General features: G+C 39.2%; 1 protein-coding gene across 2 annotated transcripts in view; it reads right to left on the bottom strand.

The window, feature by feature from the left end:
* Positions 1-1,292: 1,292 nt before the first annotated feature.
* The window catches only part of CACNA2D3 (calcium voltage-gated channel auxiliary subunit alpha2delta 3), a 790,245-nt gene continuing 766,670 nt past the window's right edge, over positions 1,293-24,867 (bottom strand). For both annotated transcript variants that reach the window (XM_075183245.1, XM_075183246.1), the window contains 3 exons: positions 7,007-7,119; positions 3,081-3,163; positions 1,293-1,707 (listed from right to left, as the gene is read on the bottom strand). In XM_075183245.1, coding sequence (XP_075039346.1) covers positions 1,615-1,707; positions 3,081-3,163; positions 7,007-7,119 — 289 coding nt within the window. In that variant the 3' untranslated portion in view covers positions 1,293-1,614. The remainder of the gene's footprint in view (positions 1,708-3,080; positions 3,164-7,006; positions 7,120-24,867) is intronic.

Raw genomic sequence — 24,867 nt, 5'->3', positions numbered from 1 at the left:
TTATATCATTTGAACTTATGACATCAAATACAAAATATTTAAATAGAACTAAAATTTTAATACTTATATATTTATCCAGATGCAGTTTGCCTTGTCTAGTTACAGTTCAGTACTAGTAGTCAGTTAGGTCATAACAAATGTTTAGAGCAGCACAGAGTATTTTGGAAATTTAGAAGTGGCGGTATGGAAAATATAATGGGAATGTAAGTGAATGGAATTTCATAGCTTTACAATTAAAGCAGTAGGAGAAGTGGCGGTATGGCGTACCACCGTATACCACTGGGTACATATATAGGCACTGATAAATGTACAGTTCAATTATATGCTTAATACATGTACCAGTGATAATCATCTTAGCACACTGAGCTTCCAGTCACTATATTAAGTATTAAGCACATACTTCAAATTCACATACCAATATTAATAAAATGTTTACCATTGTTGTTATATGATGTATATCAATTTAATCCTTGATGGACTGCATAAATATTAGCATTATAGCACCTTCAGAGTAGCACACACATTTATTGAGTTGGTATCTGGCATTCACCTTTTAACAACTGGTGGTTGTTATGGTTTGACACAAAGATTTGCATACAATTCAATGTCGGCCCCAGACAGGTATTGACAGCAAAGATACAGTTAAGATACAGATACAAATTGATTCATTTCTGGCTAACTTGAAAATAAGTTGTGCTTTAAAGTGGACCTCCACCGTGTGTCTAAATGGGCTTTTTGGCAGATATGATTGTTTTTGTTCTCCTAAAATATAGCAATAGGTCTGATGTGTACTGTACATCTGTTTTTGTATCCAGGGCAAGGGCGCATCCAGCGGGGGGTTTCTGGTGCCTGATAACCCCCCCCTTCCCATCCCAGCCTGGGGCATTATATGCTTGAGGTGGCTTGCCCCGTGTATATGATGTGGATAGGGATTGTCCATGTATATGATGGGGATAGGAAGAATTGGAGAACAGCCCAGCACTGTCTAAAATTATAGACACGCCCCCATGCATACTGCTCATGCTCATTGGCGGCATGGCTTGGAAACCCCTCCCTAGAAATCCAGGATTTGCCCCTGAAGGGTACTTGAAAATATGAAAATAAATAAATCTGCTAGCAAAGACAAAATGACTGAAAGTAGAGTTACCTTTTAATGCACTAATGAATCAAAGGATCTCAATCCGTGTAATGGTAATATTTCCATTTTTATATTATTGCCTTAATTTTTTCAATTTTGGAAAATGTAAAAAAAAAAAAAAAAAGACCACACAAAAATCCAGCCACCCAAATAATGATTTTAATATACTTTATTTAAAAAGTACACCATTTTAAATTATTTTGATGGGGCAAAGCTGAAAATGATGATCACCAGTGTCTGCTGTCCTTTTGTAATGAGGTGTGATAATTGAATGAGGCTTTCACAGCTGCATGATTTGCGGATCTAGAAGAATAATCTTGTTCTGATATTAGAGAGTTTTATACCTCTCCATACCAATACCAAGTCATGAAATGCTGATGTTTAGACTACATTTCGTCTCTCCTATATTGCACCAATCATCTCAGTTCACAGTTTATCAAGGTGTGTAGCATGCCATGAAGTCACAGCAGTCAAGGTCACCTAGAGATATAGACCAGTAGAAGAGATAGCAGCATTGTTATGGGCTGGGAAGAGAGGCCGAAGGCTCCACCGCATTCTCTGGCGTTCTCCTAAACAAAAGAGAGGAAAGAATGTTTCAATGATCTAAGAAAATAATTATCTATAAGCAAGGCTGGTAAATGGGCAAAAAGGTGACAATTGTCTAGGGCACACAGAGACTATGGGTTCTCCACTAAACTTTATAGCAATAAAGCCTAGGTTGGGCAAGGCAAATAATCCTTTATTTTTATCTATGTTGACTGAACTACTGATGGAGTTTTACGGAGTCGAGAATATTTTCTGTGTCTCTACGAGTTGACTTTTTGCTCTGTAAATTTCTGCTTATTTTGTCAGAGCTATGGTTTTGAAGAATGTTTTAGGTCTACAGATGTATACGGGAGCCTATGGACATTTTCTGAGTTGAAGGATAGGTCAAGGGATCCCTCTGATATATGACTAGACCTGCAATACAAATTGCACATTGGTCTAAACACTAATCTGAAGTATGAGGAAAGGAGACGGTGGAGAAGGGAATCAAGTTTAAAAATAGACCTGGGGGTAAATGTATCAAGCTGAGAGTTTTCTGGCGGGTTTGAAAAACCAATCAGATTCTAGTTATCATTTATTTAGTACAATCTACAAAATTATAGATCAAGCTGTGGGTTTGAAAAGTGGAGATGTTGCCTATAGCAACCAATCAGATTCTACCTATCATTTTGTAGAATGTACTAAATAAATGTCAACTAGAATCTGATTGGTTGCTATAGGCAACATTTCCACTTTTCAAACTCGCCGGAGAACTCTCAGCTTGATACATTTACCCCCATGTCTCTATTAGCCCTTACACACTTGTTCTCCCACCCAACTAGAAAAGAGAAAAGATGAGGTGGGCATTTGTGCAAATCGAATTTCCTGGCAGAAAAGGCCATTTCTAAAGGTTCAAAGTTCCAATCAAACAATCTTCAAGTTCTATTTTTAATTTACTATCCCAATTTACAGTCTACAGAGTTGGGTTGAAAACAGTGTCAATTCATTTTGCTTTGTGGCATGTTTTAAATTCACGTGGAGCCTAAAAGATCGGAATTCTACGTGGCATATTTGGCCAGAGAATCTGCGCAATTGCACTCCTTAATGCAGAATAAGGCAAATTTGCCCCGCAACAGTTTCAAAAATTTTGCTCATCTCTAAATATTATACTATTTTGCACAATTTAATTGATGCCTATATTTAATCATTGTAGCCCCACTAGCAAGCAACGTGCCAGCTTTTATTCATTCAAATGTGTGAAGACACAGGAAGATCTACATATAGCTTATTAGATATTTCTACAAAAAATAAGGTAATGGAAGAAATCAAAATTTTCTTCAACACTGTCATCTCTTTCACAGATCGTATTTTTACAAATGGAAAATAGGAAAGGGAAACAGACACCTCTATGACTTACTTCCGGGTGAAATCCGTGGCAAGATTCCGGTCGCCTTCTTATCTTTTGGGATTTTAAACGTTCACATTTAAGGGATTCATTGTGTACAGTGGAGTTAAGGAGAAATATTTAGCAGATTAAAGAGTAATAATTTTGCATTAAAAATCGATAAGGCACAGATATACCACTCAGTAATAAAGCAAATAGGCAAATCCATGGGTTATGTACTTGCAGTATAATTGGAATGGGAAAATGAAGTACTAAGTATTAGTAGCATTACAACTATGTATAGCTGATGAACTGATTTGTCTGGCATGGCATACATTAATGTATCAATCATTGCTTGTGCCAATAATTAATTATCCCTTTCCTTCCCTAATAGAGAATGTGAGTTCTTTGGATATTTACTCTTCTGAAGCTGCAATGAAGGAAATTAGCTCTGTCTTATTGAGGTAGGAATATGTGAAGTTCAATGTATTGTAAGTCTAAGTTACTCTTATCTTAATTGTTGCTAGAGCTAAAAATTGATATTAGGTGTTATCTTACATATACAAATCATTGGTCTGTTTGTTTGTTTGTCTGTCCAGTTATGCATTCAGACAACCCTGCACCGATTGGGATGAAACCAATGAGAGGTGGTCCAGTTGGGTCCTGGCCAGGTTTTAGGGGGGGGGGGGGTTAGGGTCCGACCAAACCTCCTGTTGCTGTACGTTGACCAGAACTGTGACCCTGGGAGCATGTTCTGGGCCTTCCAATGGATGGATCTGGACAATTACTTCACAGAGGGGTGGCAATTGGTCTGGGATGCCTAATGGAGTGGTTGGGGTCCCGGTCGGACCTCCCGTTGGTGAACACTAGGCAGAACTTTGCCCCTACTACCTCTATTCGGAGGCAATTCCATTTATCTACTACTCTTTCAATAAAGTAAATATTCCTCAACTGTCCCCTTAAACCTGCTACTGTCCAGTTTTAGCGCATGTTCTCTGGTTCTAATATTTCTCTTCCACAGCAGAATGTTTCCTTCCCGTACCTTGTTAAAATCCTTGTTCTATTTTACTGCCACCCTCTCTACTCTAAGCTGTACATGTTGCATACTTGCCTACTCTCCTGGAATTCCCGAGAGGCTCCAGAATATCAGGGAGTCCTCCAGCAGGACTCACGGAAGAGTAGGCAAAGCTCCCGCGTTCGCCGAAATTCACGGCATTGAATGGAGTGGAGGGGCTTAATAGCAACATTAAGCCTCACCCCCGCTATTCAATGCCGTGAATTCCAGCATTCTATAGTGGGGGCGGGGCTATGGTGATGCGATGATGTCACCACGCCCCCCGCCTACACCTTGTTACATGACTTCTCCCCCGGATCTCCCGGGGAAGAAATCTTAAAAGTTGGCATGTATGACATATTGAGGTCCGTTAGTCTTTCTCCGTATGCTTTGTCATGTAGCCAATGCACCATTTTAGTAGCCATTCTATTAAAGTATAATCCCACTGAAAATTGAAAATCCATCTTTGTGTGGAAAATCATAGACAAAATCAGGTCCCAAAAGTATTCTTACTAGGTGTCCAGTCCGCTCTGCTGGACCCTTAACATCTTGTGTGCACTATTCGTTGCTCCAAAGCTCCTGTGTGCGCTACCTGGCAGTGTGCAGTCAGAGTACACACGCTGCCAGTCTAAAAATAGACTTGGGGGGTAAATTTATCAAGCTGCGGGTTTGAAAAAGTGGAGATGTTGCCTATAGCAACCAATCAGATTCTAGTTATCATTTATTTAGTACATTCTACAAAATGACGGCTAGAATCTGATTGGTTGCTATAGGAAACATCTCCACTTTTTCAAACCCACAGCTTGATCAATTAACCCTTGGTCAGCAGGAGAGAGTGGAAGACATTAGTGGACCCACCGGATAGCCTTAACGCCAGACCCCAGGTAAGTAGTAGGCTATTCCACACAAAACTGAATTTGCACTCTTGCCAAACTCATATAAGCAGTTAGTCTTTATGACTTTGCTTTTCAGCTCTGTGAGTGAAATATGAAATGATTTGATCTAAAATAACTAGTCGCCTAATACACTAATCTCCACAACCCCTGGCAGCTGTGAAAGTGTCCTGAAATTATCCTGCTTTTCTGTTCTAATCCTTGAACGGAAGAGTAATAGCTCCAGCGAGTGTTACTTTACTGCTTAGCCTCTGCTGACCTCCGTGACTTCACTGCCAGTTGAAATGGTGGTTTTGTGGTGTTGACACCTGTCCAATGTAATAAGATCAACAACTCTTATATAAAGAGCACCTGTCAGATAAACACTGCAGAGCTTGTTATTAAGACACAATTTGCTTAGAGAGAGAGAGGCTTTCCCTCACTTTCCTGCCTGAGAGTAACACAATTGCATATACAGGACAGATGGCTCTGTTAACAATTACAAGAAAATAAATATAAATATATAATATGTGTATATGTATTTAGAACAGGGCTGTTATCAGTTATTATAACTAACTCTGAGGAGAAAACTTACACTAGCGTATTGTATTACAACACAGTAACCGCAGCTATCTACTCTCCCGCAAATTTCATGAGGTTTTTGAACACTGGAATTTCATAACAGAAGATGGCGCTATAGAGAGGTGGTGGCGTCACTAGGCCCCCTAAGGCACCTGTCACATGACTTCCCCTCTGGGAGGACAGGTTTTCAAAGTTGGCAAGTATGCCATTAACACTAAGGGGCAGATTCAATTAGGTCCGGGCATTGCAGCTACGCGTGGCTGTAAGTGTGTCAATATGGAGCACAACGTCGCGGATTTCCATTCGCAGCCCTATGGGGTGTGAACAGAAATCTGCGGTGTTGCGCTACCGTGGATCACCTTCGCTGCCCCTATCCGCCGTGTAGTGGCGATGCCCGTACCTAATTGAGTATGCCCCTGAGGGTAATGACTGAGACTGGAAAAGCTGAAAAGCAAAGTGCAAATGCTTTTTTTGTGATGCCATGTTCCTACTTTTCCACGACGACACCATACCTCCCAATTGTCCAGATTTTAGCGGGACATTCCTGAATTTAGGGCTTGTCCCGCGGGTGGGAATGTTGGGGTAAAGGACATATCTAATGGGTAGCCTAGTGCTTTACAGCAGCCCTATGGAGGTGTGGGCACGCACCCCATCCTCCCAACTGCCCCCCCTACTACCGGGGATTTGCATGAAGCACATAATTTTGTAAGCCATGATGACAGTTGTCTGTGAAGGGTGCAAAATGTTGTATCAATTGATAGCAGGAGCTGGTCAGAATGGGGAGGTGTTCATTGCTAAGTGTGGATTACTTATATGAGTTGTGCACTGAAGAGGAAATACAAGATTTCATTTTACTGGATGGGATTATTTAAATGAAATAAAAAAATGGAGAGGGTGTAGTTGGAGGAGCGTTTCCCTGCTCTATGACCAGGAGTTCAGCATTTTACCTCACTGTGAAATTACTTGAATCAGGTCTCATCCCAACATTTAAAATAAGATGCATTTCGTTGCTACCAGTTGCACTTTCATGGAACTACAGTCAACAGTCTCTGATATCTCCACTAAGGTAAATACTTACTACTACTACTACTACTCTAATAATAATAATAATAATAATAATAATAATACTACACCTTTAACACTGCTAAATAACTAGGCTTTGCTTTGTGCTGCAGATGGCTGAAGTCTGATTTTAATTTTTATTTAAGAGGAGAGAACTGAGTTTAGTTCATCATATAGAACTTTGCATCACAAATAGTTTACTTGGTGAAATACAGACTCCTGTATGTAGTATAACTTATTCAGCAATAGAAAGATAAATAACCAATGAAGTGTCTTTAAATCTCTTGATCGTCCAATCAGAGAAGTCTTTCCCTTTTTAGAGGCAGAGCGATACCTCCAGTCTGGCTCACAGTCTGTGGAGATCCTGTGGCTCTTATAATAAAGGATATATCTAATTTCGATTGGGGTCATAGTGATTGGGGCCACAGAGCTGCAGCTGCAAACGTTGTCTACCACGACCATGAAGAGATTGCTGCTCGGTATCTGCTGAATCACAAACGATCTGAAAAATAAACATATAAAAAAATGTATTTATAGTGAATGGATAAAAGTATGCATGTAACTGCTCATAGGCCAATGACACTGGTGTTTTTACTATCTATATATATTATTTTCAAGGGACATGCATATTTATTATAAGTAGATAACTAATTACTGGAATATCCTGTTAAGATATTACTCTTTTAATTAATAATGTTTTGACAGGTTCAGGGTTTTTAAATTAATTTGCACAATGTATTTCTGCCATAAAGCGCGATGAGCTCAGGCAGCAGGATGTATGGTTTGGGAGGGGGAGTCTTTACCTCACATAATTTCCCACATAAAAAAACAGGACAGAAATAAGCTCCACCCACAATCTGGTCAAACCAAGTCAAGATCCGCACAAATCACACCCAGATCAGCCCAAACCATAGCCAGTTCCGCTCACATAGTCATAATGTCACACCTCTTTTGGGGTATGCAAAGTGGGACAGTCCCACCCAAACCAGGAGCAAACGCAAGATTTGTAGAGGGGGGTTTCCACACCACGCTGCCAGTGGGTGTGACCAGCATGCATGGGGGCGTGGCTATCATTTTAGACAGTGCTTGGCTGCTCTCCAACTCTTTCTATCCTTATAATATACATGGGCAATGCTGCGTGCACTACTGTTAGGTGCACACAGCTCTCCCTTTTCAAGCAGAGCCATGTGAAGCGGGGGCAGGGTCCAGCCATCTCAATTATACAGTGCCCCAGGCTTGGAGGGGGGTTTACAGGCACTAGGAAACCCCCCTCGCTTTGCCTATGCAAACAGGGATTGTTGGGCAGTATGGTCTTTACTATACTCACACAACACACCATCTCTCTCTACAAATAGATTCCCCAACTGCCAGCTAGTGTCAGTGTATGAGAATTCCCATGTGTTCCCGATTTTGGCGGGACAGTCCCGATTTGCGGACCTTGAAAAGGTGGAGCTTACAGAAAAGTGGGATGGTTTTCCCTACAAAGTGGGCATTTATAAGTGGATCAGGGAGGGTTGGGCGGGGCTTATTTTGCCCCTATTATTGTTGGGAGTTATAAGTGAAGGTGATGATACAGGAGTTACAGGTTCCTCAATCCTGCAATCACTGCTACATGACTTGTACACTGGCAAAAATAATATAACAATTATTATTAAGGGTGTGCACCGGCCACTTTTAGTGTTTTGGGTTTTGGGTTCTGATTAGCTTGAGGTTTTGGGTTCTGATTTGTTTTGCCAAAACATCCGACGAAAGGTTTTGGTTCTGATTTATTTTTAAAAAAGCATAAAAAGTGCTAAAAACCAGTTTTGTGGGTTTTTTTTCACTCCTACGCTATTATTAACCTCAATAACATTCAATAACAATCATTTCCACTAATTTCCAGTCTATTCTGAACACCTCACAATATTGTTTTTAGGCCAAAAGGTTGCACCGAGGTAGCTTGAGCACATAATGCCAAAAAAAAAGGTACAAGATGGAATTGTTCTGGGCCCTCCCTCCCACCCCTCGCGAGATTCGACGCGAGACTTGTACGACAGAGCCTCATTTTCAATTTTTTTCCCGCCGGAAATATCCGAACAGTGCTCGGATCCCGTTCGGATCCACACTGTTCGGGTGGGCTCGGATTAGCGGAATCCGAGCCCGTTCCTCTCTAATTATTATGAGTAATAAAACACTTTTAGGCCAGTTGGTGGGGGTTGAAGCATTCCAAGAACCACAGCAATTTTTCTTGTTGGGGAATTGGGGTGTCATAAAGAGACAAAAATCATGCAGATATAGTAAATCTAACTCATGCTATATAACAAAATATTGCCCTTTTCTTCACTCTGAAAATTATGATTATTTTTTGACTCCACGTAATTCAGTCAATATACATTGTTCGATAAGTAAACAGGAAACTCAGTATTTTATATTAATGTCAGTGTTCCCCACCTGCAAGTTTTACTCTATAAGCCAAAAAGCAAACGCTGGATGAAGGAGGTTAAGAAAATAAATAAAAAAAAAAAGAAAATCCCAGCCCGGAGGCTTTTCAATTTGAATAAGTGATAGCAATCCTCTTGTGCTCATTTTTCTGGCGCTGCATTTTGCAATTTGCAAAATTTTGAGCTTTCACAGTCGTTTTATTAGATTGGTTTGGCAGGCTCAAGTGGCACTTGGTAAGCAGATTTAAATCACAAACAAATGTACCTGCCGACACTGAGACACAGAACACAGACTTGGCCATTACTCAACGTAATGCCTAAAAATTAAGTGTAAGAGCTGTTTGAATTCCAACATTAAAACTAATTGATAGAATAAAGGTTTCTAAAGACTGCTGGGCACCAACATCCATGTGCTTGATATGTTGTCATAGAGGCTGAATGACGCTGTTCTACCTAACAGAAATGCATGGATGTTCAGGTTGTTCCCTGGATGCTGACATTTTTCTATGAAATCCTATCTCCCTCCAAAGTCCAAAACTTGGGTTAATCAATGAACTTTCCTGTCATCAATGGAGATGATTAATATTTTGTCAAATTTCTGTCAGTTCAGTATTTCTGAAAATTTGGGTACATTTTGGATAAAGGGGTGCTGATTAAATGCTCCTCTATGATGCCTGAATAATTGTCCTTTTTTGGCCTTATATATCCTGATCAAGAGGTTTACAAATACTGTGCACCAAATCACTGTGTTGTCTGAGTCTGCATGGTAAGAGATTTGATGGATCTGCAGACAAATGAAGCTCTCTTGCCTAATACACTCTTAATGTGTTACATTTTATGGCACATAATAGTTAATCTTAGCATTAGAATGTGCTATGAAAGAGTATGAAGTGTAATTACAGAGCAGGTAAACTCAATATTTGCTCTATACATACACTCCTGCAAATTTTACTCTATAGATGTCCTCTGCAGGGGTGCACGCAGGGGGGGTTTCTGAGTCTCCAGAAACCCCTCCGCTAAAAAAAGTGCCCTACATAGCGGCACTGTACTATACAGCAGCCGCGGTGCTGTCAAAGAAGCGTCTGCAGTGGACGCTTCTTTGACAGCGCCGTGGCTGCTATATAGTACAGTGCTGCCGAAATGGAGCTGCTGCGCATGTCGCGGAGGGGAAACCTCCCCTTAAAAATTTTCCGTGCGCCCCTGCTCCTGTGCTTTTTAGCACTGTTTTATCAATTATGCTTTTCAGCAATGTGGTATTATAATCAGGCAGTGTTTTGACTTTTGACACACCTTGAAGGCAATTGTATCCAGAGCGCAACATAGTCCAAAAAAATATGCATACAAGTTATTCTGGCACTTTTCCCCACCGGTGCATGGAGAGGGGGGATGTGGAAGGGAAGGGGCTTGCAAACGCAGGCCAACTACACTAATCAAATGCGACTCCTGCAGACCTACAGAAACAAACTAGTGCAGTCATTACCATAACAACGGAAAATCCCACAACAGTTACATGTCGATTGCTGTAATTCCGACATCTAGGAAATGCAGACTTCATGCAAAAGTGACAGAGAAGAATTCCGGCAAGCCCTCAATAATCCGCGACAGGAGAACATGCCGCCACTGACATTCACGTCACTTAAAATGGCAATAGCTACATTTCTGCTATTAAGGGGGCAATACGAGTGCCCGACGGCTCTACAATGTTTTTTAACAAGGGTTGGACATTATACAACCCTTGTCGCTGTAACTGTTGGTGGAATTTCCGTCGTCGGCGACTTGTACCTCCCCCAAAAAACATAAAGGCATATAAGGAGGCGTATGTTTTGCACCTGCTATAGGGCAAGTGCAAATACATGCTGATGATGGTGACTTCATGTAAACTAGGTACATGCACTGCGGATGCAGAGACAGTCGCATATCGAGATGAATATGGCTATGCATATGGTCTGAAATACTCTTTTTTTAAAAGTAAGTTATTTCTGTTTTGCATCCAACTCTGCATCAGCCATTTTGCCCCTTAGATTATTCTCTGGCAGTGCTAAATCCTGAATCTGAGTCATTGACTTACAGTCTCCTAGGTAACAAAAACTGATTCAAAAAGAGACATCAGCAGCAATGTTATTGCAACTTAGAAGCGGACTAACTGATTTGCTGTGAATTGCTATTTAAGCTTCAGTGAAAAGTCAGGGTGAGAATCAAGAGGGCATTTTTTTCTTTATACTTCATATGCAAAAATGTTATACTTTATTTTAATGCCAAATCCATTCTTTTATTTCTTTAAAGCGGTGTTGTCTATGAGCAAAACATTAATCAATCATAATTCCCACCTGCTTATTTAAGTACACAAGCCTTTTTATCAAAGTAAAAAATAAAGCCCCTATCTATCCAGTAGCAAAAAAAAATATTAAAAGTCAAATATAGAATCATGCTCCCATTTGCTTAGTTTGTGGTAAATAAAATATGTGTAAAATGTGACTTTGACCACTTGATTCATCAGTTCACCAAGTCTTTACAGACATGACTAAAACTTTAGATTTAGGGAGAGAAGGGAAATTTATCTAATTGTCCGACTTGTCTGACACATTAACAGTTTCATAGCTAAAAATGAGGCACATATCATCAGTCATTCCTGAAACACTATTTAAATAGCAATGACTTGTTCCTCCTGACAAACTTATACAGTTGTACCCGGAAGTGGACACATAAAGTTTCTCCAACGCGTTTACTGGTTGTAAATGAACGTAAATAGAGCAAATGCAAAGCACCGGAACGTTATTAAAAATGCGAGTGGGTATGGTGATATTAGAAACAATCATCTAGTACATGCTTTGTACTATCATTAAAAACATTAGTTAAATATAAAAAATAATGCCAGTTGCATACTTTAAAACTGTCCTGATTTTGCCTCCAAATTGCGGACCTCGGAAGGGGTAGGGCTTATGGGGAAAAAGGTGGAGCCTCATCATAAAGGTGGAACAGGGCGGTGTTTGGGCAGATCAGAGGCGGAGTTTATTTTGTCCTGGTTTCACATGTATGAATGTTGGGAATTATGCAGTATGTATAAGGCCTACAGTAGACGCACATGATATAGTAAAGTGGGCCTTTCTACAGCAGAACTCTACAATCAGTTTCTTCAAAACATCAGATAGGATTTGTCTACTAATAATAGCTGCTATTTTATTTTCTCTCCCCCAGGCTAGGTTTCTTTTTTAGCCTACTACTATACTACTGAATCCCACTCCTACTGTGCATCAGAATTGCGTGTAGAAACTACTGGCTTTAGGAAACTCAATGAGGGCAATAAAGGAGACAGCTTCGTAAAGATAACTATTTACAAAACAGTTGTCTTAATATTTTGAATTCATATTGAGAAAGTAACATCCTTTAATATATGGCATTTTATAGTGCTATCGTTTTGTTTCATGAGAGTATCAGTTACCAGGCTGTGCATATTCAACATATTATCTCATTTGAGACATCCAATAAATTAAACAATCCTCCCCTTGGAGTCATGTTTTAGCCAATCTGTTTAAATGCACTGTAACCTGGATCACTTCAGGTTTGTTTTGCCTTATTCTGGATCAACATAGCTAGAACGTATAGGTTGAACTTGATGGAAGCTGCATTCACAGGAAGGATAAAAAGATAATCACCCTACCATTGGCTCCCAACACTGCAGCCCGTGCAGTGGCGGAACTACCATTTGTGCAACCGGTGTAGTGCCCATGGAGATATAGGGGCCTTCTGCATGGCAGATGCAGAGGATCAGGGGCCCTGGTTCCCTCCTCCCCACCTAGCTGCACTGGAGCCCACAGTTCGCTAGTTCCGCCACTGGCCCCGTGGACTGCTACATGCAGCCGTTTTTCCTTTGACTCCGTAGTCCTCATAGCCTCTGTGTGAGACTGTGGAAGGGGGTGTGTCCATGCTGACCAATACAAAACTGCTAGAACTGAGTTAACAGGCTCTCATTGGTCTGCTGGAGGCTAACGCCCAACTCAGAAAGCATTGTAAAGAGCTTTAAACCTTAGAAAATACGTAATCTCAAATGTCTTATTTTGTTTAATTGTGTCCGGTAAGGGGATGAATATGCTAGACCCAGTTTTATGCTATCCCGCAGCTTATGAACAATCCTAAGGAGTTCTTTCTGTCTCTTCTTCACTGTCTGTCATAATTTTTGGACCTTTGGACCCTGACCATGCCCCAATAATATCATACCCTGGCACAGTGGTTAGCAATGCTGTCTCACAGCTCTGGGGTCATGGGTTCGATTCAGACCAGGGTCCTATCTGTGTGGAGTTTGTATGTTCCACCTGTGTTTGCGTGGGTTTCCTCCAGTTGCTCTGCTTTCCTCCCACATTCCAAAAACACACTGGTAGGTTAACTGTCTTCTGACAAAATGGACCGTATGTGTGTGTTCTAAGGAATGTAGATTGTAAGCTCCAATGAAGCGGGGACTGATGTGAATGATTACATAACCTCTGTACGGTGCTATATAAGATTGGCACTATATAAATAATTGATAATAATAATACCCTGCTCCTGGTAATGAACCAACACCCCAAGCTATTAAATCCTGTGATAATTATCACATCTGAATAAGATTGACAGGAGGGCTCTGTGAAGATAAGGGTATTAGGGGAAGGAGGCAAAATAGAAATATGACAGACAAAAATAAAGACAAAACACATGACGCTATAAAATAGGTAAGTTGATTCTCTGTATATTTGCTTTGATGAATATGATGAATATGAGTAAGATCTGCCTCATATCTGCAAATAAATAATAATTAAACCTATAAAGGCTGCAATAAAATAGTGCCACGTAGTGGTCAAATTATTATAAAAATTGCAATATCTGTTTAAAGAGCATCTCTGTGACACATATGTACCCTTTTTGACTCAGCTACAGTTGTGTTTTTCAGTATCATGTTCCTTTCAAATATGTAAATACATTAAAATCTTGGAGTGCTGTGTTCAACACATAAAACTGTACCCAGCTACAACTGAGCTACACTGACATTGCTGCGCTGTAGTATATGTGGTTTTGTGGATTTCTATGTGGGTGAGAAGAGGCCATTCAAGGGAAGGAAAAATAATTCCCATTTTTTAAGGCAATTTTCGTAAGTTAAAATACCTCGCAGCATTATAAATAAATCAGGACTGCTCAATTAAAAAAAGATACGTTAGTATATTCAGCCAAAAGTTGACATAAACCAGTTCTCGTTTTTGAAAGGTATTTGTCGACTGCATCTATAAAATTGTAATAACAACATGTTTAGAGATAATATACTTCAAATATGTTACGAGCCTCTCACATACATGTTTAATTGATGCTCTTGACAAAGTGTTTTTTTATCAAACAAGCGTCTAATTAATCCAGTTGTTTTAAACGGAATGTTTCTTTGTCTTTTACTCAACCAGCAGTGTGTAGCTGTAGAATTATATTAGTGGACAGTTATTATTTTTGTGTATTATTTTAAAGAAGATATGATGTTTTCTTCTTCTTCATTTGTAACGGTAAATGACTTACGCAGAAATATCGCTACAGATTCCAAGCACAACATCTACATGACCTTCAATACCCTTGATGTTTGATTTCTGGCCTTGCACAAACATGCGATTACAATGTAGTGTTTTTCCAATGTAGGCACAAGTCCGCTAGGGTTTAGATTGACCAACAAATTCATATTGCATTAACCTAAGCTTGGATTTGCTTGAACCCGAGTCTCCAGGGATGAAACCAGACCCAACTTCTAAGCTAGGATCATCCCACAACTTTGGACGCTTTATAATTATACTCTGTTATTTTAATGTCTGTGTTCAACTGAGTTGTACATTATTTTTTTCTGCCTTTTTGTTACTTTTTTGCTTTGTAGCCAGGGCACGCTGTGGTAGCACAATAAGAAAACCCTCACCTCTTTTTCATGCTTTTTCCATAAGCGCTAACAAGTTTTACCGCATCTTTTTTTTCTTTCTTTCTCGAATATAAACTAACCTGAGAACAGCATTGGAAACCTAAATGTGAACTTCTTCCAAAATCACTAAAAGCTGAACAGAATGCCTGTAATTTTCTAGACACATTTATTATTTAAAACCTATGCACAGTTAACCACTGTACGCTACTGCTTATAGGCTACTCAACAAGAGCATGTTCCAGTGCCAGCTATTGGGAGGGTTAAATCATCAAAATAGCTTACAGTATATATGTGTGTGTGTGGTGGGGGGATCTCTATATACAGTGATCTTTTATTAGTTATGATAAAGCAATTTTGAGCTTAGATATTTGTACAGAAGCACTTGTGGAATCAATAGGTTGTTTTATAACCATGGTAGCTTAAAGGAGGACTAGTCCTAAAATACAGGTTGCCTTATATGCAACAACTACTGATAACATTCACAAAGATATATAAATGACCATACTTTTATAACTTGTGATATTTGACAATTTATTTATATTTGAACAGCAGTTGAGAACACACTCTCTTTTATCTCATAGCTCATTTTACTTCCTCATTTCTTCCTTTTCTACTCTCAGCCTTTATTTTCCCTTAATTATATTCCTTCTTCCCACAAAGCCCTCCTAGTCCTTCCTTTTCTCTATTCAGTGCTCTTTCTTTTTTTAATCTCCTTCGTTTTTATTTACCCAACTCCCTATTCTCTGCTCCCAACGCTAATTTTTCCATCCCTGGAACTCTGTCTTCTGCCCCCAAGCTCTCTTTTCATAATCCAGCTCTTTTTTAGGTCACCCCCAAGCTCTCCCCCTATCAGCCCCCATCCCTGAGTTTCTCCTTCCCATTCCGCCTCAGTAATGTATCTCCTGCTGACGGCTGTCCACACCGTTGACATCAGGCTCTTCGTCCTCGTTACCACCTCTTTGACTCGACAGTGAACTTCTATTGGGGAAGTCCTCTGCACCAGGCAAACCAATTAGAGAAGACTCACAGGGTGGCCCATTCTAATTGGACCAAGTGATACAGTGGGCTGCCCCAATAATAGTTCCTGTGATAAGCTGACTTCACTGGAGCATACCTGTCACAGACAGTCACTATACCAGGTGTAAGAGCAAAACAAAGAAAAGCAAAAAACTACGTTGGGTAAGGGTTACTTCCACCACTAACATCATTTGAGTGCATGAGTAGAGTTTCTTTGCAATTCTACACTAACATACCTCTAAATGAGCACCCAGATTACTAACCTATATGTGTGATAAGCAAAAAGATCCTGCTGTAGATTCAAAAGGTATTGGGAGGGGTATATGTCCAGAACACCTGAAAGCAGCATGCAAGTTTTTATTTTTTTTAACATAAGTCACCGTGGGGGGCTATAAAAAGCAACTTGGTAATTACCTTTTTTCCCCTTGGTTTGTTTCTTCAGGCTTCTATTAATGATTGATAATTATGCAGCCTCTCCACAGTGTTATGTGACTACCATGGCAACCACAGTCACATGGCACATGAAGTAGTAAGCAAAGATACTTTAGAACTCCCCTCTGAGCTGTTTTCACTGTGACCTCATCCCCCTCCTCACCATCACCGCCTCCTCTCTGCCATCACACACATGCTGAGAGCTGTGAGCTTGTGGCAGTCATATTTGTTTTCTTCCAGAGAGAATTTGAAAAGGAGATACTGATTTGTAGGAGGAAAACTAATAAAATGACTATATCAGATGCATGCTTAAATGGTACTTAACGCGCTATTTAAAGAACAAAAAGCCTATGTGGAATTGCTGCTTCAACTTGATATGTGTGTGACCCAAGTAAAAAACAATGACAATGAATAGAATATCGGGCTCAGTCATCTGACAATTATCCTGTAAGGCTCTACTTGTGATCCAGGGGTTGTGTGTACAGGTCCTGTCATATGTTTACCTTTGTTAAGTAGTTATGACTGGGGCGCTATCTGAAGATTTCACTACAGTTTCTCATAGCAATAACATTCTCCTGCAAAAGCTCTGAGGATAACAGCACACCAGACACTTTCAATCAAGGTGTTATAACTTTTTTCTCTTTGTGTATAATTGCTGCTTTTTCGGATGTTGAAGCAGTGTAAATTATTTAAATTAAACAAAGATTTTCTTAAAAATATCACATATCTTACACACATCAGAGGAAGTAATTCTTCCTGATGAACTTTGATGGTCTAAGGTACAAGCAAGCATAGTCCTCTAAGTTCCGTTATACTTTGGTGGTCTTCATAGAGCATACGCAATATCTCATATTAATGATATTGAAAACAAAAAAAGAACAAAAAGTCACAAGACAGGACCTCCTGATAATAACAGAGCTGTATGTATAACACACATCATTGATCCTCACCACTGATTACATGAATTAGCCACAACGTCTAAACAATTGACACTTAACGTTGACACTTAACTTTACAGATAAAAGCTTTGATTGCCTGGGAAATAAAGTCTGCTGCATTAATTGCTGGCATTACTCAGAGAATGAGACTCTCAGCTTTCCATTTTAAGCAAATATTGCAGAAAAGGTCTATATTTGGAAATATATGTGCATATTTTCCTCCATATAATTGTTATACAAACATTACATTATGTATGTTTCATTTAAATGAGTTTAACAGAAAAACAGTTTTCTCATTCATCAAAATTGCAGGAATAAGAAAAATCCTGCTGCCCTCTTGAGGCTGGCACTAAAGACAACACTGGTAATTAGCTTTTTTCCAGCATGTGTTCTGCATTGTGAAAAAGGAGACGGCTCCGAGGTTTTACTTGCTGTCTTTGTCACTTTACGTATTGTACTTTGCTGATTATCTGTAATTCTATGAATGAATAACTAGACATTTAATTTCTCTGTCCAGTGTTTGCTGCTGAATGGGACCAGGTCCTATTTACCAGGCCAGGTCCTATTTACCAGGCAGGATTATATTGTGGAAATACAATGTAAGAATTGAACATGAAAATGTTCACGGTCTCTTGTAATACAAGGTCAAGGGCCAACGTACAAAATAGGAGGCATTTTTAAAACAATTTGTTAATCTTCTCAAGAGGGATGGAATCTAGATAAATCAATTAAAGGGTCACAAAACCTAAATTTTCATTAGCCATCTGTGAAAAGGTCTCCTGTAGCATCCGATACATAGATAAGTTTACATATCATGAACACAGGTAGGATAGTAATTTGTTATCTACCATACTGCAAACTGATGTTAGTTTGCGGCTCTGTAAGAGTTTCATGCAGGTTTCTTCAATAGGCTTAAAAACATTAATTTCAATGTGCATAGGATGAAAAGCCTCCCCCACGTTTATTTCAAGCGCTTTAGTTCTGATAAGTAACATCACTGTAAAAATGTATGTAAAGATAATTGTTTGGGAAGCTTTTATATAAACTTTTTTTTTTTTAATTTTAATGACCTCTTAATACACACTTGGGGGTAAATGTATTAACCTCCGGTTTCTTCAACCCCCGCGAGTTCGGCGTCTTCGGCGCTTAAATTTAAAGCGGCGCTGCCTTGTAAAGGGAAACTTCCCTTTACAAGGCAGCGCCGCTTTAAATTTAAGCGCCGAAGACGCCAAACTCGCGGTGGTTGAAGAAACCGGAGGTTAATACATGTACCCCTTGCTGTAGGTTACCTTTGTGAGGCTGTATCGGTATTTATTTTGTGTACCTTACACCAAACATTCCAACCCTTACGCAGCGGGGTTACTACTGTGATCTCAGAGTTAAATAATAATAATTCTCACTTTATATAGCGCCCTTCTCCCAAGGACACAAAGCACTTTGCATGGTTGCAGAGGGTGAGGCAGCCATCTTGGGTGTTATCCTATGGAATCATTTCTATCAGTCACTGCCTCATTGAAGCTTACATTTTTGGGATTTTTGTCAGAAGCCAATTAACTTAACAGTACATTTTTGGACTGCGTGTGAGGGAACTGGAGCACCTGTGGAAAAACCCACGCAAACACACTGAGAACATACAAACTCCACACAGATATGGCCATAGTAGGAATCAAACCCATGACCCCAGTGCTGTAGTCCTGAGCCACATGTGTCTGTCTAAAACAAATGGGCATGTGCATCTGTACGCATCGCTCTTACTGGATCCCCTGGTGGTCACTTGAACACCCATAACTTCAAAAATATTACTGCTAATTTAATTCATAATTGGGCCCAGTGGTCTAAGTGGACATTTAGAAGTGGAGGTATGTAAAATGTAAATGAATGGGATTTGATAGGCAGTAGGAGAAGTGGTGGCATGGTATATACCCAGGGGCAGGCTGGGCTGGGCCGGTTCCATAGCAGACTACCAGGGGCTGGGTGACTGGGCCACCTCCATTTTTTTTCCTTTAAAATGTTCCTACTAGGCTGCTGAATTGAGTCTTGCCCCCCTGGGCTAAAATTTGCCAGCCCTCCTCTGAATATACCAGTCATCTTCACCACTGATTGGGCCCCAACCAAAGACAAGAGGTCCTGTGCAATCCATTTTTTTACCATCTGTGAATGTCCCACTAAGTGTCCATCTGGATTAATTTTGCACTTTGTCCACACATTGAACTGTCAACATTTTAAACACCACAGCTGAACAGTGTCTAAGGGGTATATTTACTAAACTGCGGGTTTGAAAAAGTGGAGATGTTGCCTGTAGCAACCAATCAGATTCTAGCTGTCACTTTGTAGAATGCACTAAACAAATGACAGCTAGAATCTGATTGGTTGCTATAGGCAACATCTCCACTTTTTCAAACCCGCAGTTTAGTAAACCTAGCCCTAAGTGTCTACATGTGGCGGATTCAAATGACCTTATGATTTTGTCATAAGACATTTTGCAGAAATCTATTATAAGTATTGCACAGTCAGTATGCTTAGCTGTGAACTCTGAAATACAAGATTTCCCAAGTATAGATGGGATTCCTAACTATCAGCCTTACAGTCCTCATAGAAAGAGGGAACCCTGCCAGCTTCAACAGGAACACACTCATTATAAAGACATATTTAGGCATCTGTGAAAAAAATAATGATCTCGGCTTAAAAATATTAATAGGCTAATTTACCGTCAGAAAGAATGAAAACTTTATTTTCTTGATCACTTAAAGCTCCCAGTCACTGACAAGCAGCAGCGATGTCTTCTCTTCTACAGTAATGTTTTTCACCTACGCCGGCAATTAGAGTTTTGGGATAACTGGAGTTTTGCCCAAAAAAATTAAATATTAAGTCTGTCAGTTTCATATGTTTGCAAGTGTGACATGAAAATCTGCTTCAATTTTAGATCCAGTTCTGTTTGGTCTACATTCACTAGGAATAGCAGTTAGTAAACTTCAGTAGTAATGCAAAACACAAGACTTCTTCATGCTAGACCAGAAAATATGTGTATATTTGCACTTACTGAAGGCACGACGCTAAAAGTACGAGTTTACCGGAAAAGGTGAAAGTCCAATAAATAATTATTTTAACATAGTACTTTTTAAAATATTCTGACTTTTTCATCTGCAATGTATCTCTTTCCCCTAATGCCCCATCATCGGCAACTACAGGCAAAGAAAACTTTGTAACTGCAGTGGAGTTATTCCGGAGCTGTTCTCTGGAGGTGAGGGGGGCAGGAAACATTGACAGAAAAAGTCAACACTTGTTATTTTTGGCCAGGTCAATAACATTTTCAAAGTCAATATATTTCAGATGGTGACAACGAGGAGTATGTACAAATGGATGGGTGTAGAATGTAATTACTGTAAATCCTGCTACAAGTGCAGTGTCTATGATATTTGTGTGTTTGTTTCTTTTTTGTACTTTTTGTGTTTTTTTTTTACATATATATATATATATATATATATATATATATATATATATGTATATATATCGTTTAAAAAGATTTGTATGTAGCTTGTCACCAATGGGCAGAGACTGGGAAGGTTTGTCGATGAACTGAGAGCATCAGATCCATTTTTTATGCTGTAACTTTTTTTGTAGGCTGAACTTTTCTACATTTTTAATTGCTTATACACCATATAAAACATAGAACTCACATGTAAACTAGTAGAAAACTAAAAAATGCAAATACTTGAATAGGGAATAGTGTTAATACATAGAATATATAGCAACAGTATAACGTTTCACACAGGGCTAGGTTAGGCCCATGTCTAAGGGACACAGAAGTTGAGAGGCAGCTCTTGAACCCTGCATGGTGTGTAATGTATATCAGCAACAAAACCAAATTAACTAAAGGAATGAGGAAAATCAACTTGTAAGTTCACCTGAGGTGGGGAAGAGTCAGGGAAGGGCTGGTAAATTTTAGCCCGGGGTGCAAGACCCGACTCAGCAGCCTATTAGGGGACCCAGTCATCCAGTCAAAGGTAGCCCACTAAAATTGCCAATGCCCACAAAAAAAAATTACTCGTGAACCTGTACACAGTCAGCCCCATCTTGTGCATACGAATTCTTACACTTAAAGAGGTGGATCAGGAGAGGCAAGGACTGTGCGAGTGTAGGCCAAGCACAATAAGGGCGTGTTCAAGTAAATGCAACCAATGTAGACCTGGAGGCAGACACAGATACGCCTGTCAGGCAACATGTCTGTTGCAGGTGCTCTACCCCGGGTATAAATTAGGAACTGATAATGATGATCAACTGAGATGCGCCCGACTCAGCACACTATGTAGCATATGTCTTTTATTCTGACCCAATTTTGATGGAAATTGCATTCAAATCTACATAAGGTCCTTAGTAATTAAATTCTTAAAAAAAAGGTGGAATAAGCAAAATAAAAAGGGAAATTGAATATTGAATGAAGAATGAAAGCACATTAGACAACAATTAATCAAGAAAATGAAGATGCATCACTTGTTTTTTTCTTTCAAGCAAATTAGCCACTTATGCAAAAACAGGGTTATTTCATGCTGTAGGGAACTGCGTGTTTATTTACACATTTTAAATAAGCTGACATCATTGCTAAAATGCCAGAGCTAAATAAATGTAAACGTTTATAGAAGCATTTAGCAAATGGTTGCACTAAAATTCCTCTAAATAAGCATATAGATTGCCTAATTAAAGTGGCTTTTCCATCTGATACAACACACTCGCGCTGGCAGAATATATCTTTGTAATTGTTACCAGTCATTATTTATACATAATATATCCAACAATGTCAAATATTCATAAAGAAAGTCTTCTTGGTTACAATGGAACAAAACAAAGCAAATTTAAACCTATACAGGTGCGGTATCTCTTATCCAAAAACTAAGAAGGAAGAAAGTTCACTATTGCTGTTGTATATCTCCACTATGAGGAGCTGTGCTAAATATATCACACTCTATATAGAGCTATACTTTCTACTGTCATTCTAGATTGTCTTAGCAAAAATGGATTCAAATATTTATTAGTTTCCAAATAATATTTTAGTCCTCAACTGTTTGCCAAAGATATAGTAACACAGTAAGCAAGCACAATTTTCTATTTACTAAACCTGTCATTTCAGTACCAACGCCCCCTCTTTCTCCTCTGATTGTAAGTATGTAAAGCATTCTATTTGGAACCACCTTTTGTGGATCTTAGAGCAACACTGAGAAGCTGGAAACTTGTCGAGGAGGTTCTTTGGAGATATAGTTGTCAATGGCTAAAAGTCACTAGAATATTAGTCTTTATGGGCAACGCTGTCTCTGTACAGCACTGCCTGCCTTTCTGCATGTCATCGCTCTAAGATTTCCTTACTAATCATGATCAGGGAGTGAGTATGTTTTTGGACTGTGGGAAGAAACCAGAGCACCCGGAGGAAACCCAATCTAACACAGGGAGAACACTACATTACATGATTATCTTTTATATATCGAAACGCAAACCTACATACCCAATGGTATGGAATTTTGGTGGGGCATCCAGATTCGCGGACCGCAAAAGTCTTAACAGGAAAGCAGATTGAGTTTTATTGCCAAGTTGTGAGCGGAGTTTGAGTTTAACAGGGACTGGGTTTACTTTGTCCCGCTTTCGGGATCCTAAATGTTGAGAGGTATGAAACAGTACTTTTCTAATCAGTGACTCAATGGAAATAAACGTGTTCATCCAAAATGTGAGGGCTCCTTCCAGCATTCCTAAATATGTATGTTTTCCTACCATAACCAGTGTAAAGTTGGTTGACATTGTATGTAAGCCAGTCATCTATTCCACAGCTAGCAGCAGTCCTATGTTTTCAGTCATTTCAGAATTTCTGGATGAGAAATGTTCCCTGCAGTGCCCTTTTTTTACTAACAGGAAATCTGGTGTGCACACTAAATATGCTCCCCAATCAACTATCATAGCTGTAACTCAATGTCTCCAGTTAAAACGTTTTTTCATTTGCACTTGTGATTGTCATTCACATATGCTTTATGTTATAAAGCAGTGCTGATATGACCCTTTAAGTTTTTCAATACTTCTTGTAATTCTTTCCATAATTCTCAAGGATATAACCTTTTCTAGTTGTCCACCACCAGTGTTTTGTCAACAGATCCAGGCAAATGAACAGTACCCAACCAAATATACAAAATGTGATATAACAGTGCTGTAAGGAATGTGAGGTTGATGAACTAAGCTTGGTGTTGAAATACTGGGACCTACGTTAATCACATAGATCCTGCTTCCACTATCCTCCTCTCTTGAGTCCATATATTTATGACTCCACCGCAAATACAAATTATCATGCAACTTCTTGCCTCTACTTTACAGACTCTCACAATAGCAGGATAATTTACCTTCACATTCCATCTCTACTACATTCAGGACAGTCCAAATGCATAATTTGAATTTTTTTTTCAGACAATATATTTGCAGCTGTGCCAGACCCAATATTTTTAATTCCGTTTGTTTTCAAAGATTAATGGAATAGCAGACTAATTTAATAAAGAAAGGTATAAAACATGTCAAATATATTAACGAGGGCAGCCAAGACTTTAAACAACATGACATTTTTATGTTAATTGCGCTCATTTTGGATTCCGTCAACTTAATAAGACTGTACTGTACGCCTGATTATACCAAACGTGTTGGCCTATAAGGCTGCTGGATTACTGGACTACATTCAAAGAGGAATGTAAAAAGTCAGAAAGCCGGGCTTTGGCATTCCATTATATGCATGTTTTACTTCAGCCAATTAGAAATCAGCCTGCTCGTGAAAAAACATTGTGAAACCTGCAAAAAAATAAAACTCTGGCCAAACTAATCATATAAAGCCAAATAACAGTACAGAAAGTGTACTATTATGCGAAGTCCAGATCCTAGCGACTTTACAGCAATTACAGTAAAATAAATTCTGCTTCTTATATCACTCTTTCTAACTTGTATCCTCTCCCTTACTCCTCTAAGAGTCGCAACTATGTAGATGAATAAACGTCAACATTGCAGATCGGAATGCAATTAAAATCACCTTTATAGCTGACAGCAATCAAGCTTAAAGACGGAGAGTGGGAGGACAAACAGGCGCACACCCTAACGCTTTTGACACCTGTGGTTAGTTAATCATAGAGTATGGAATATCAGTAGAAGAGTGCATTTATACAGACAATAATATGCAAAACGTGGTTAATTGTTTTAAATGCAACCCATTCATTATGGTGTGTAATTAAACTAATTTCCGAGTAATCGAGAGGAGACAAGGGAAAAAAATAATTCTATCCTAACATAAAGCATAATTAAAAAATAATTTGAAAGTCATAGTTTCACTACATGACGTGTACATCTATTAAATAGCAATGCACAAACCAGTACATCTGCGTATCTCAATATACTTCAATTCATAAATTGCAAAGTCCTCTTAACAGAACTGAAAAAGCATGTATATAATCACCTTGAAAAAGAGTCCGGTGTGACTCAAAAGGCGTTGGTTACTTAAGGGCAATCATCTACCATTG

Source organism: Mixophyes fleayi, chromosome 8, assembly GCF_038048845.1.
Source record: "Mixophyes fleayi isolate aMixFle1 chromosome 8, aMixFle1.hap1, whole genome shotgun sequence".
NCBI classification, from domain to species: domain Eukaryota; kingdom Metazoa; phylum Chordata; class Amphibia; order Anura; family Limnodynastidae; genus Mixophyes; species Mixophyes fleayi.
This window is presented reverse-complemented; position numbering and strand designations above follow the sequence as displayed.